The 15,394-nt window shown below is 44.6% G+C and overlaps 1 protein-coding gene and 1 pseudogene across 5 annotated transcripts in view; both read right to left on the reverse strand.

The window, feature by feature from the left end:
- LOC147023888 (regulator of G protein signaling 7-like) overlaps positions 1-15,394 on the reverse strand; it is a 318,575-nt gene that overhangs the window by 55,398 nt on the left and 247,783 nt on the right. For all 5 annotated transcript variants that reach the window (XM_085889793.1, XM_085889789.1, XM_085889790.1 and 2 more), the window contains 2 exons: positions 11,896-11,972; positions 8,010-8,091 (listed from right to left, as the gene is read on the reverse strand). In XM_085889793.1, coding sequence (XP_085745919.1) covers positions 8,010-8,091; positions 11,896-11,972 — 159 coding nt within the window. The remainder of the gene's footprint in view (positions 1-8,009; positions 8,092-11,895; positions 11,973-15,394) is intronic.
- LOC147023889 (signal recognition particle RNA) lies at positions 4,200-4,340 on the reverse strand (annotated as a pseudogene).

Genomic DNA, 15,394 nt, shown 5'->3' on the forward strand with positions numbered 1-15,394 from the left:
AAATGAGATTTGTTACCTGCATAGTCTGTGAGCGTCAGCTGTGGCTCTATGGACATGTGGCTCATTTTCCTGATGCTAATTCTGTGATCCTGCGCTCAACAGATTCTCTCAGTGAGGGAGCTTCGTGAGTGGAGGAGGCCAAAGGGCCAACCACGTACCTCGTGGTTGCAGCAGGTTGATCAGCATCTCAAGCAGATGGGGATGGGCAAGGCATGTGCCTGGAGGATGGCCAGATGGAGGCCCTTGGAGTACCAGCAGAAAGTGGACGCAGCGACGAGCTGTTCCAGCACATGCTCCCATAACTGACGTCACCTGTGTAGAAATGTCACAAGGCTATAGAATCGTCTTGAAAATACGAGCAGTTTGTCGGAGGAGGGACTTTCAAACTTAAATCCTCAGAGTGGATATTCAATAAAGAAGAATAGAGCATGAGAAGAATGAGAAGAGCAGGTGATGAGTTGCTTTGTTTTGTACCATTGTACCATCGGAGTCATGCGGATTTCTGTGTTTGCTTTGCTTCTGAAATATACTCAGGTTTGGATTTCACTGACCTGCTGGAATTGGATGGAACGAGTAAAGAACTTTAGGGTTTTGTGACACCCTGCCTTCAAAACACTGGGAGCACAGTTCAGAGCTGGGTCGAGATTTGAACCCAGGCTAGACAGCTCAAAGGCGAATGCGTTTACCTCCAGACTATACGAGCAGCCCAATGGAAAAATACCCCAACTGGAGTGGCACTCGGTAGAGCACGTACCTTCGCCAGGCTGAACAGTTTGTTTTGTATCCTCCACTGATAGGCTGGATCTGAATCTGGACCTTAAATAAAATAATCCATTCATAATTTTTTGAGATATCATGCCAAATTTCGTTTTTGGCACTTTCTCTCAATTGTGAAGAATCAACAAAAATTACAGTCTTGAGATCTGGATCCTCAGCAAAAATCTAATAAATTCGTGCTTCACACACACCCGTGTCGACCAAGTTTCTTCCGAATCCATCCACAACTTTTTGAGATATCCTGCTCACTGACACACAAACAGCGTTGAAAACACAACCTCCCTCCACCTTCGGTGCCGGAGCTCATAAATATTCCACTTTTCAGCTGATCATAATGACACGAATAATTGAGGCAACCAATTGCAGATAAAGGTTTTGTGGTCCAGGTGAATAGCAAAGAAATATTAAAATTTCTGAACATGGCACCACATATTCCTTTCCATCGTCTGTGTTGTCTGTCACCGCCGAGCCCACAAAATTTCCTCAACATATATTCTGGCCTACATCATTGCCATGAGCGGCTTGGGATCCCAGGGTCCTGAGTTCAAGCCCCGTTGGCTGCTGAATTAACACCAGGGGGTTGACTCAGCCTGTCATCCTTCCGAGGTCGTCGAAATGAGTACCAGTGTACTGGTCCCGGTGTATGCCCCGGTTAGAATAGGTGTACCATATCCCTGTGTGTCGTAAGAGGCGACCAGGGTTGGCGTCAGGAAGGGCATCCGGCCATAAAACATTGCCTCAAGAAAAAGCCCAACCCCTGCACAGCAGGGAAAAATGGCTGTAAAAACGGTCATTTTTTACATCATTGCCATGAAAAATCACCACGCTCATCAAAATGACAGTGGTTGACTACCATTTAAACGGTAATCAACCAAAAGGAAGCTGCTCACTGTAGTGCAGTAATGCCTGTGATCGGAAGGACATGGGTGTGGGTTCATCAAACCCGACAAGAACACATTTTAAAAAATGAAATAAATGAAGATGTCAATGCAGAAAAAAAAAAAAAATTCTGCAACAGTTTATTTTAAATGAGCTTCGCCTCACTGCGTATTTGTCCTACTGTTAACTTATTTCATTTAAATTCGTTCATTCTTAACCTCTTGTCGCCGAGTTGACGAATACACACGCATCTGCCTTGTGCGGATTCGTAAACTCAAGAACCACAACAGGTTATCTTTTTATCATTGTACAACGACGTTTGCCGTGTTATCAGGATAGTTCCAGCATTACTGGACCCTCGAAAAGACGAATTTGAAAAGATCATTCATATTAATGGATAATTTTAGTTTGCGCACGCCTTATGAAAACATTTTGGAAATGAAGACGATTTGTTATGAACAAACCCGAACCCTATCCCTAACCCTAACAAACCCTAACCCTAACCCTAACCCGAACCCTGCTGTTTTGTTGTTTTATTACTTGTTGACATGGATTGTGAATCACAATCACAATCCTGTCAAGACAAACCCCAAGCTAATTATGCCTGTTCTTTACATGAAATGTCATAGGAAGAGTAGACTATACAAGGCTCTCGACAAAGGGGTGAAACAGTGAGGATGTAATGACAAATTGTTGCACTTTCACAACCAGGGTGCACGACGAGTGCACCATCTCCTCCTCTTCCACTTTGTTACCTTAAGGTCACACGTTTATCAAAATGTACTCGGTCATGGTACAAGTAAAGGTCATTTGGCATATTTGAGTGCCGTATCCAGAGCCAACATTCTCATCTCCTGCAGATCATGCTAATTATACGACCAATCTTAAGCAGGGAATCTGGCCAGGGTACCAACACGCAGTGACTTACTCTTTTCAAAAATATACAGCTGTATTTATTGTTAATGTCAACAACCTCACAACAAACAATTGGCTGTATGTCCCACTCCAAAATATGGCATGCCTTTAGGTAGAGTGGCCCCTGCAACCTCCAGTGCAGTTTCTAATCAACTTGAACATCCTTGCGCACCAGCCTCTGAGCTGTGCAGCCTGGGTTCCCATGTCGACCCAGCTATAAACTGTAATCCTGGTGTTTCACCTTCACGGCATCAATGTGTGCGCCATCCGTCGGATGGACGTTAAACAGGTTGTCCCATCTGCCGGCATTAATTTGTGGACGTTGAAGATCCCACGGTGTCGTTTGCGGAGAGTAGTCGGAAATGAGTTATCGGTCGCACCCTGGCGAGTTACAAATTCCTGCGCTAACCTCCAGGAGGCACTGCATCTCCCGCACAGCGGTGCCCCCCAACAATGTTGCAAAGCAACAGCCACGTGCTAAATACGAAACGGAATGAAATGAAATCTGAATTGCATTCTTCACAATTCTGAATTCCATGTTATTACCATAGTGTGTGCCATCTTCTGTCTTCAATGCGATACCACTGTTGCCTTGTTTGACTTTATTCTCCTCATAATGGTATCTTTTCCCAAAGGATGCCTGGTATTTGGTGGACAATACCAACCTTTGCTTGAGATGCTTATCATTGAATTATCCCCACAAGGAAAGGTTCAAACGTTGAGTGAGGTTGTTCTTCCTTTGCACAATGGAACATAACACGGTACAGGTACAAACCATTCGCACAATAGAGGTTGCAGAACGATTATACCAAGGAAGATGAAAAGCAACCTTCACCTCGTTTTAGCAACAGCTTCCTCACCTCTCAAGGCTGAGGCTGATGGTTCAGAGCATGGTGGAAAGGCAATGGCATTTCAATCAGGGCACCATTTTCCCAAACAGGTAAAAGTCTGTCAAGACTTGATAAACGATGTATTCTATCAACCAAAAGTTGAGAAAAGTTATTTTTCTTACCGCAGTTGGCAATGAGGTGTGGTGGATGTTTCCCGTGTCATCCCTTCGTCAGAACAAAATAAATAAATAAAGGAAGGAAGGAAATGTGGGAGGAAGGAGGATGATGGAGTGTTGGGTCTATGTCAAAGATTGAAGGGACTGGATCATAGACTAGGTTGATCTATTTCATCAACATCAGCAGAGGCCTTTTGATTGTAATTAGAATATTTAACTACTTTGAAATGATTATGTTACATTAAGTTTCTGAAAGGCAAAATTCACGTATAATTCAGGGTAAGAGGATAGTTTAATGGTGTACCCTCTCCTCTGTCCTGTCTCGCCTGGGTTTGAATCCTGTCCCAGGTTTACAATGTCACCCTGAGGTTTTGTATGCAGGACGAGGCATCAATATGTGTGAACCGTCACTCAGACTGTGTTTGTCTGTGAACTGTCGCACACTGTGTTTAGCCTCAAGTTGGCATAGTTCCTGCATCAAACATGTTCTTCTTCTTCCGGCTGCTCCCGTTAGGGGTCGCCACAGCGGATCATCCGATATGATCCGCATACCGATTTGGCACAGGTTTTATGCCGGATGCCCTTCCTGACACAACCCTGGTCGCCTCTTACGACACAGGGATAAGGATTGGGTTTCGCTAAGATTCCGGGCTGCCCTACACCCTTTCATCGCGTGGCCCAGCGCAGAGCTCCCGTCCTCAAGCGATCCTCCAACCCAAGCCTCCGAGTAGCCGGATTACAGGCGCACGCCACTACGCCCGGTTCCTGCATCAAATATATGGTGGAAATATATTGATGATCACATGTCTTTGCTACCTCCACGACCGAAGGTAGACTGAGGTTATGTTTTCACCCTGTCTGTCTGTTTGTTTGTTTGTTTGTCCATCTGTGAGCAGAATATCTCAAAAAGTTGTGGACGCATTCGGACGAAACTTGATGGACAGGTCGGGTGTGTGACAAGCACAAATAGATTTGATTTTGGTGAAGATCTGGATCCGGATATGACAATTGTTTAATTTCCAAGTGATGCTTCACCATTAAGAGATGCTCCCTAAAACGATATACAACACGATATCTCAAAAAGTTATGGACTAATTCGGACGAAATTTAGTGGACACGTTGGGTGGGTGACAAGGAAGAACTGGTTCGATTTTGGTAAAGATCCAGATCAAAATCCAAGAAATGTTTTGGGTGATTCTTCACCATTGAGTGTTATGGCAAAAACTATATATATAACATGATATTTCAAAAAGTTGTGGACGAATTATAACAAAACTAGATGCATGAGTTGATTAGGTAAGAAGAACAAGGCGATTCGATTTTGGTTCAGATCTAGATCAAGATCCGGCCTATCAGTGAGATACAAAACATAAATTGTTCAGCCTGGTGGAGGATACAAGCATCCTCATCTTCAAGTTGTGTTTAATGTTGATGAGGTCTATTTTCCTGATTATGACAAATTTTCCTTAAAGAGCAGGTTTTGGGTCGCTGATGACTTCGCGTGATTCGAAGGTTGGAAGCACATTAATAACCGTTGGGTATTTATTTTCTTACATTTTAAACTCAAAATATGCTAAAATTAACTTTTAAGTCAAAACTTTTGTCAGTGATTGAAAAACAGACCAGAAGTTACCGAAGATGCTATGACGTCACGTTCTCCGAAAACTTCGTGAGCATTGGGAAACAGCGTGTAACTGTAAACAACGGCGAGATGCGAATCAGAGAGCGATTTCAGCGGCGATGAAATTGAGCGTTTTCATTCTGATATTGCCGAGGACGAGTCGGAGGATGATGGGAATTTATACTATGGAGTTTCTGTCCCTGAGCCATATAAATCTGAGCCACTTGCAAGTTCAAGAAAACAGCCTATTTCGTGTACCAAGTGGCAGGACTGACTGTCCGGCAGTTCACACTGACAGACTCCACCAGACAGATTGGTTTGTAGATTTTCATTTTCTTGTTCAATGCATAAAATAATGTAAAGTTTGATTCGTCTGTGACTTGATATAATAATTTTTTTAACCCTCGAGTACCCTGGTGTTGGCTCAGTGGTAAGGGTGGTGGCTTGGGATCCTAGGGTCCTGAGTTCAATCCCCGTCGGACGCTGAATTAATACACCAGGGGGTTGACTCAGCCTGTCATTCTTCCGAGGTCGGCGAAATGAGTAGCAGTTCCAGTGTGTGTACTGGTAGAGGGGCACTGCATCAGCGACACAGTCACGCTTCAAGAAATGATAGCTACCCCGGCAGCTAAGCTGCCATACGACCACCACCAACCCTCGAGTCACTCAGGAGTCAGAAATATAATGAATCAATAATGGACCCAAATATATTATACACCGTAGCCTTGGCGTTGAAGTCTTTCTGACAGCTGAGCTTGACCCCAGCGAAAGTGAACAATAAGAACAAACCCCAACTTTCAAGAGACTGTTGTGGCATATCTATCTATAATTCCAATGTGTGTGTGTGTGTGTGTGTGTGTGTGTCTGTGACAGCTGTTTCTCAATAAGCACTGGTCCGATCGAATTGAAACTTGCCAGGTATATTGCTGGGGCCCTGTGGATACGACTTTTCAAGGTTCGATATTAATCGGACGAGTGGTTCCCAAGTTATGGCCATTTATTTACCAAACCAATGACAGGACATGTTGCTGCGTAGGCGTGGCCGATGGGGAAGAGATTCTCAGCCGCGTTCCCCATTACAGGTCACAACGTACGGACTTCCGGGATAGTGTATTCTAATAATTTCTCGATTTCTTATGCGCATTTATAGATAAACACAATGCCCCAATCCTTGAGAGGTGACAGTGTGAGAAGATGAAGCAGGAGCCAGCTGAGGAGGAGAAGGCTGAATGGTGGGCACAGCGTCACATTTGTTTTAAAACCGAGCTCACGCATTGCCTTGCTTTCGTAATCCTCAGCTGTGAAATGGTCACCACAAATGACAAGTCTATCCAAAGGGTCCTCTTTACCCGCTTTCTTTGGGGGTAAATTTGCCCGTTTTATTTGTACAAATCTTATCAACTGCCGGCGAATGTTTGATTCCTTCAGGAATCGGTGGGAGCGATTACCCGTTTTCCAGCCATTTTCGCAAAACATGACGACACACGTACGAGGCATGATGTACAAATATCCAAATAACTTTGTTCTACAATAATTAAAAAATAAAAAAGGATAATATAGACAGTTGCTCAAGCTCAAAATAAGCAAAATAACGGCCCGCTCAAAAGGACACTTCTTCAATGAGCGAGTGAGCGCCGCTTTGTTTTGGAGAACGTGACGTCACCATCCATATTTGGGCACACGGCTGTTTTTTTTTTTTTTTCAACGGCCTCGAGAAATAACAACTTCGGAGTTAAATTTCATTAATTTTCCCAATAGTTAGGCAACCACAATAGTTTGCATCGAACTATTTAAAGCACATATAATCATGTTGATAAATTTTCAGAACATGTTTGGTGACCCGCAACCTGCTCTTTAAAAGTTTGAGGATTAAGCAAATCTATCAATTTGATTTTTGAAATTTGACGTTCGTTTCAGTTTGAGTGAATCTCTCCTGTGAACAAGTCTTACATTGCACAAAGCTTCCAGTCTTTAGTTCATTGACAAAATAATGTACCTAAATGCTCGTTGCCCATTGTACAAGATGACAAAAGGTAAATGTCAGTGTCAAACTTTTTGAAGCCTGTCATACTCGTATAATGCTTCAATAGCCCAAATTATTCACAGCTTCCAGTTTGGTTGGTTAGGGAAAGTTTTTATCTTTCAGGCCCGACTTTAGATTGAAGATTTTGGGCAGGAATTTGTAATTTGTTCAGCATGCAAGAGATAAGTCACCTCCTCCTCACGAAAATCACTGTGGAATCTTTAAGGTCCACCAATGACTAGCATCAACAGATAGGTCCTCCAGCTTAGGAGGCCTCAGATTAGTGGGGCAACTTAGCATAACAATTGTGCATTTTGTGAGGAAAGCACCAAATTTGGCACACGAGTAGCCTATCATATTATGAACAGATTTGGATATTGGGCCATCTCAAAATTTTTGATGGCAGTGGAAAATGGCTGCCACAGCCATCAGCGGCTGAATTTGAGATGGCCCAATATCCAAATCTGTTCATAATGTGATAGGCTACTCGTGTGCCAAATTTGGTGCTTTCCTCACAAAATGCACAATTGTGATGCTATATTTAGCTAAGTTACCCGACTAGATGGACAGCACACACATTGATACTTCTCCCTGTATACAAAACACCAGGATGAAAACTTATAGCTGAATTTAGATTCAAAGCCAGGCAAGACAGTTCAAAAACGAGTGTGCATCCCACTCAACTATCCTGACAGGCCATTGGTATAGTCTAAACAAGAGGCAAAATACATTCCACCACATTGGTTTATTATTTTACTTATTTTTGTGTCAAATGTTAGAAAGCTTACTGCAATTCTGTGGACATCCCAAAAGGCTCGTTCTTGGCCATCCGTTATCTTACGTTCTGTCTTTTCCTTTTTCCGATCAACTCTACAGGGAACAGAAATAAAATGCACATTCACTGACATTCCACTTTGATATTCAGCTTTTGGGATCAAAAAGCATTCATGATACTGTTATCGCATTTGAATTTCAATCAAAATTACATATTGTTGTGGGGTCAGGTCTCGGTGGCGAGCACGACCGCAAGGGGGAGCAGTAGAGTCGGCTCCACCGAACACCCGGAATTTAGGTCGTACCTTTCAGATAAATCCGAAAGGTCACCGGTCTCTTATTGGACCGAAGATCGCCAATAGGTCGACCACATGGGATAGGGTCAATTGCCAATTTCAATATACCAAAATACCCACGTCGTCCAAACTACTGGGGAAATTCACCCTCGGCAGCATCTGCACCATCCGGGCCGTTACCGAGCCATACCTCGAGTGGAGAGTACCAGATTCCTGCCAGGCCGATTGCACAATTACGGCAACAATGAAGCCTCCTAATTCTCGTTCGCAGCACGGCAAACCAATGATAGAAAGGACAAGGATGAGCTGGTACATTAAACAAAAAGGGGAATTTATTTATAATAATCGGAGGACGAGGGGAAGAATAATCGGGAGGGGAACACATTGCAGAATTATCACGATGAAGCAAGGCAAATAATGTACAACAAAAGCACTTAACAATTCTACTTATAGACGGGGCCCACAGACGGACACACACACACACACACACACACACACACACACACACACACACACACACACACACACACACACACACACACACACACACACATACACACACACTCAGAAATGGACCCCGTCGGGTCTTTATTTAAGGCCTCCAGCTCGAGGAAAGGTGAGCTGGAGGCCAGAGCCTGTGCTTGGTCCTGTCCGCCTCGTGCGGTCTTCGCCGATCTGGCTCAGTGGCGGGACTCAAACCCGCAACAACGATGCCACTCCAAGCACCAGGGATGGAGGATGAAGGATGGATGCCAACCAGCACGAGCGCGGACAAGGCAGCGAGCACCAGCAGGCAAGGCGAGGCGATCCCAGATGATCCGGCAGGCAAACCCCAACTTTAACTGCTCCCAGTCGGATCGCACCGAACAATTATTCACTCTCCGTCCGGGGGGGGGGGGGACTCCCTCTCGTACCCCCCCTTACTGGACAGTTTTGGCGCGCGATCCACTCATTGCCCCCGTGATTGGCCAAAAGGGGCGCCAAGTCCACTGATTGGACAGGGGGGGGGCGTCACAGTGGACCACCCCTCAAACAGAAAGATGAGTAATATTGTCCTGCGTTGGCCCCCTTGGCCGAACGATGGCAAACTCGCTCGCATATCTCTGATTGGTCAAGAGAGAGTTGCCAAGTCCTTCATTGAACTCCACCCACCACAGGCGTTATGGCGTCAGGATGAAGGTGAAGGTGTTGTTGTGAAAGCGAAGATTTAAAAGAAAACCCTGACTATCAAAATAACTCCACAGCGCACAAACATTTAATCACCCATTAGACACAGGGGATGGATTCTAACTATACACATATACTTAACGAAATAACTGAGCTACGGGGACCTGTCTGTTGTGTGCTCATGGCTGCCAGATTCGTAACAATATTACGGTTTTGCGTGCCAGATCATGAGTGGCCTCTCTTCCCGACCTTTGACTCAGAAGCCGACAAGCTACAGATAACTTTGCGGAACAACGGTTAGCTAAGCAACCATTGATGCCATCTGAAACAACTAAACCCGGAAGGGTCCCCGCGCCCAAATCTTGCATTACCTTCCCGGTGATTTAGTTATCCCAGATGGGTAACTGCGCTCTCAATGTCCCACCTTTATCTATTAATTACACACAGCTGAGCAGAACCGGAAGTGGGACGTCAGCTCGGTTTGCATAGCAAATCAATGGGGAACAACCTCCTGTCTATTTATTGCACATGATGTCCAACCAATGGAGGAAACAGATGAGCGAGCAGGTATGGAAAGTCTACATTGTTTTTAACAAAAGCACATATTTATAGCAAGTATTTATAAGTAGCAGTGTCACAAAGAAACGATCTGAAACCCTTGCACATAAAGAACCCCTTAAACATTTGGCCTTACCAGTAAAAACACAACACAGGCGCACCTCATTCAACCTGGAAAATTAGACAAAGGGGATAGGGGAAGAGGATGAGTCAGGGCATTTTTTGAAGAAGACTTGTGTTGCTCTTTCACTCATGACTCATCGGCCCTGCCTGCTCGCCCTCGCAGGGATTCACCCGGGTGCAGCTCATCCTGTGCCGTTTCTTAGATGAAAGCAGTTCTCTTCTCGTTCCTTTCCTCAGGCACAAGCAGCTCAGTTCCGTTGAATGCACTGTCTTTTATGGCTCCTGGGTGAGACGTGGCTGCTGAGGTCGAAAGTCACCACAGCATTCTCTGACCCCTGTGTGCCGCTTTCTCATTGGCGCATGTGGCCCATAGCTGCTGGGATGGTTGATCTTGCAATTCCCAGCACCACAGTAGCAGTGTGGATTATGCACCGTGGTAGCAGTGTGGATTATGCACCGTGGTAGCAGTGTGGATTACGCACCGTGGTAGCAGTGTGGATTACGCACCGTGGTAGCAGTGTGGATTACGCACCGTGGTAGCAGTGTGGATTACGCACCGTGGTAGCAGTGTGGATTACGCACCGTGGTAGCAGTGTGGATTACGCACCGTGGTAGCAGTGTGGATTACGCACCGTGGTAGCAGTGTGGATTACGCACCGTGGTAGCAGTGTGGATTACGCACCGTGGTAGCAGTGTGGATTACGCACCGTGGTAGCAGTGTGGATTACGCACCGTGGTAGCAGTGTGGATTACGCACCGTGGTAGCAGTGTGGATTACGCACCGTGGTAGCAGTGTGGATTACGCACCGTGGTAGCAGTGTGGATTACGCACCGTGGTAGCAGTGTGGATTACGCACCGTGGTAGCAGTGTGGATTACGCACCGTGGTAGCAGTGTGGATTACGCACCGTGGTAGCAGTGTGGATTACGCACCGTGGTAGCAGTGTGGATTACGCACCGTGGTAGCAGTGTGGATTATGCACCGTGGTAGCAGTGTGGATTATGCACCGTGGTAGCAGTGTGGATTACGCACCATAGTAGCAGTGTGGATTACGCACCGTGGTAGCAGTGTGGATTACGCACCGTGGTAGCAGTGTGGATTACGCACCATAGTAGCAGTGTGGATTACGCACCGTGGTAGCAGTGTGGATTACGTACCGTGGTAGCAGTGTGGATTACGCACCGTGGTAGCAGTGTGGATTACATACCATGGTGGCAGTGTGGATTATGCACCTAACACCAAATTTGCCTTGTAGGGTGGTGATTGTTGCAGTGAACTGGCTTTGAATGTGTGTGTTGTGTAATGTAATGTAATGTGTGCATGGTTGCGTTGCAGGAAAGAGCGGGGAAGGAGAGGTTTTAAGAGGGATGGGGAGGGGTTTAGAAGGGATTGATGAAGAGAGGGATTTTAGAAAGGGCAGGATTACAAAGGGGTCGAACTTGCTACAGACAGACAGACAGACAGACACAGACAGACACAGACAGACACACTGCATTTTCCTGTCCCCTGCTACCAGGGGAAGGGTGGCCTAACTAAACAGAATGACAAAGGAAATATCAAAACTAGTGATCCCTTATGTGTTGAGTGTGACACCCCGGAGTCTTTCCACAACTGCAACAATATCGAACACAAACATTAAAACGGTCATCTCAATGTTCCTGTGAAAATATGTAGCCAAACCGAAGAGGAAAATTATGGAACCTGAAACAAAATCACCACTTAAGCAGACGATTAGTGTTGAGGGCAATGTTCTCACTTTGCCTGTGCTTCGGCCTGTACAAAAATGAACTCCCACTTCCGATCAAATGCCTTCTGCATCCGTGCCAGGCTTTCCTGACAAAGGGCAGAGCACACAGATGTCAAGCTCAAGCAATTGTGGCACTTTGAAGTGTCCATCAAACTTTTAAAATTGAATGCAATTCGTTTTGACTGAAGTGAGACAACCATCATGCAAGAACAAGTATTCCAGCAAAAAGGGAAAAGAGAAGCATCACAGATCAGTTTTGTGGATTCATATAGCCATGGGTAAAGCTTTAACCATCTGTATCTCCTTTGTCTGCCTGTTCCCCTCCACTCTTGTTGGCTTGTTGCCTTTCAAACCTCTGTCATATTGCTCTTCCACCACTCTCCAACTTTATGAAAAATAAACAACAATATTTTCTGAAAAACGATGCTACATATCATAGGTGTATACAATTCATGTTAAAACAGCTGTGACCAAATATGTTAGTGGGCCAAACATTGTGGAACTAACATCTCTTTCACCTTGCCCCCCCCTGACCCCAGCCCCCACCTCCACTGTACAAAATACTCTTGGAACTTTGTAGAACTTAAAATTCCACTACTTAAGCATTCTCTGCAACTACTAAATCTCAAACACAACTCCAAATCCTCAAAAATACTGAAATAAAGCCCTGGCAAACTGAGTATAAATTTGAGCCACCTGCATTCCAGAATTCGAGCAAACAATTATACTGTAAATACCTCGATCGTAATGATAAAACAAACATATAAAGTCAAGTAAATAAGCTCAAGCAAAGAACAACATCTGCCAAATCTCAGGAATAAGCTTTCAAACATGTCTTCCTCCGCTAAAACCTAGTGGTGCCTTGTCAAGTCTCTCTGGTGTATGCGCCCCTTCCATTCCTTCAAATGGCACCACAGTCGACTCTGCTCGTAAGAAGGCCAAATGCCTCAATTCAGTGTTTGCTTCAAAATCTTGAAGGGATCCCTTGAAAGAGACACAGGATTGTGTCCCTAACTCCTCCCTCTCTGTACCCAACCTTCCATGTCACACCCAACTGCTCCTGAATTATGTCTTTTGCACCTGAGAAGGTGAAAAAGTTTCTGGCAACCCTTGACTCTGACTTCCACAGAATTGCATGGTATCAGCTCAAGTGTCCTAAAAATCTGCTCTGCTGCTCTTGCACTTCCTCTCTCTGCCAATTTCACCCTGTCATTTACCCAAGGTAATCTTCCATCTGCTTGGAAATCAGCCAACATCACAGCATTATACAAAAATGTGTAAAAACGGATCTCCTTAACTACAAGTCTCAGCAAGCTTACCAACCAACCAATTAGCTTACTTCCAATAATCAGCAAGGTCATGGAATTAATCATCACAGTAGACATAAAATCATTCCTTTGCTCCAACTGCCTCATATCATATCATCAATTCAGATTCAGACCAAGTCACTCTACCTTGGACATGCTGCTAATACTCTCACAACAATGGATGGAGGCCCTCACTTTCAGTCATGAGATCAAGACCGCCTCTCTGGACATATCTCGAGCTTTCAATACAGTCTGGCATCTTTCCTTGTTCTCCAAATTGTCTGCCTCTGGAATCCAAGGCAAATTCAACTCTTGGATTACTGACTTCCTCCATACATGTAGCCAACGTGTGGCTCTCCGTGGAAACCTTTCTTTTGCTCTCCCTGTCAAGGCTGGAATACCCCAATGCAGTGTTCCTGGCCCCATCCTCTTCCTCATCTTCATCAATGATCTCAATGACTCTGGAAAATTCTCTTTATCTCTTTGCTCATGACTCCACTCTCTGTTGTGACATCCCTCATCCTTCTGACAGACAGGCAGCAGCCTCTTCCATCTCCTCAGATCTTGACAAAAATAACAAACTGGTCAAACACTGGGAACATGTCTTTCAATCCTGAGAAATGCGTGCAAGCGCACGCACGCACACTCTCCTCCCCCCCCTCTCCAAAAGGACCGTCACAGAAACCTTCCCGTCTTCTTTCTCAACAACTGTCTCAAAGAGGTTCAGTCACTCAAAAACTTGGATCTCACTCTGAGCCATGATCTTTCTTGGGCAAGTGACATTTCAAAGTAGGACTCCAAAGCCAAGTGCTGACTGGGCATCATCCATGGTGCAAAGTTGTTCCTTGGCACACCTGAGCTCCTATCCACTTACAAGGCTTTTGTTCCCAACTTGAAAGAGTATTGCTCTCCCCTCTGAGCTGGCTCCCCTGTCTCACATATTGCTCAGCTCGACACCATGGAAACCAAGGCTTTCAAGATCATTGGAATCTCTCGCAATGAAGCCAAATCGATGGGCCTATCACTTCACCATCACTGGCAGGTCAGATGTCTATGTCTTCTCTCCACCTCATTTTTGGTCGTGCACCCTCTGCTCTCTCTCCGTGCACTGTCCACTCAAAGTATCTTCATGATGCACACAATCCACCAACAACCCCCTCCTTGTGAAACTGCTTAAATCCAGAACCACTGCTCATCTCCATTCATTAATTCCTCTGTTTTTCCGCCTGTGGAACAGCCTTCCACACTCTTTTCGATCTCATTCTTCCCTGTGAGTCTTCAAGGCAGCTGTTCACCACCATCTCAGGTCATCCGCCATCTAAAGCCATTATCTTTTCTGCACATTATAAAAACCACCCCTACCCCTCCCAAAATTGTGCTTATGCATCCATATTGTTCACCCCTTGTGTGCTCCCATTACCTGCATCCTTGTTTGTTTCTCTGTCTCTGTCTACCTTCTCCCACCACCCTGCTATTGTTCTGTTTTGTTCCACCTAGCTCTTCCATACATAACAAACATTACTAAAAATAAAAAATAAAAAAGCATTGAAACTCAAGCAAATACAAACAATTACATCATAAACAGTTCATTTATCATTATGTAACAAACATTTAAACTCAAACAAAAATAATTACATTATAAACAGTTAGTTTAAAATGTAATTGTTTGCATTTGATAGAATTTAAATGTTTGTTATGTAATGATAAACAGATAATTCATCATGACTGAACAAACATTTTAACTCAAGTAAATACAAACAATTATGTTAAACAGTTAATTTATCATCTATCCATCCATTGGGACCATACTCTGTGCAGAGCATTGGTGCTGCCTCAGCAGTCTCCTTGGCTATTGGGCACAATCCTGGACAGGTCACCACTCTGACACAGGATACCAGCAAGCTGGCACTCATTTTGCCAACCTCAGCAGGATGACAGGTCGAGTTAACCCCACCTGGTATTAATTCAACAGCTGAGCGGGATTTGAACTCAGAATCCCAGGATCCCAAGCCCACCACCCGAACCATTAGGCTAACACCAGGCATACAATTTATCATTACATAACATTTAAACTCAAGTAAATACAAACAATTACATTATAAACAGCTAATTTATCATTGTATAACGAACATTTAAACTTAAACAAATACAAACAATTACATGACAAATAGCTCAATTTAAACTCAAACAAATACAAATAA

Source organism: Eptatretus burgeri, chromosome 7, assembly GCF_056783735.1.
Source record: "Eptatretus burgeri isolate ZD-2024b chromosome 7, Ebu_testis_v1, whole genome shotgun sequence".
Lineage (NCBI taxonomy): Eukaryota > Metazoa > Chordata > Myxini > Myxiniformes > Myxinidae > Eptatretus > Eptatretus burgeri.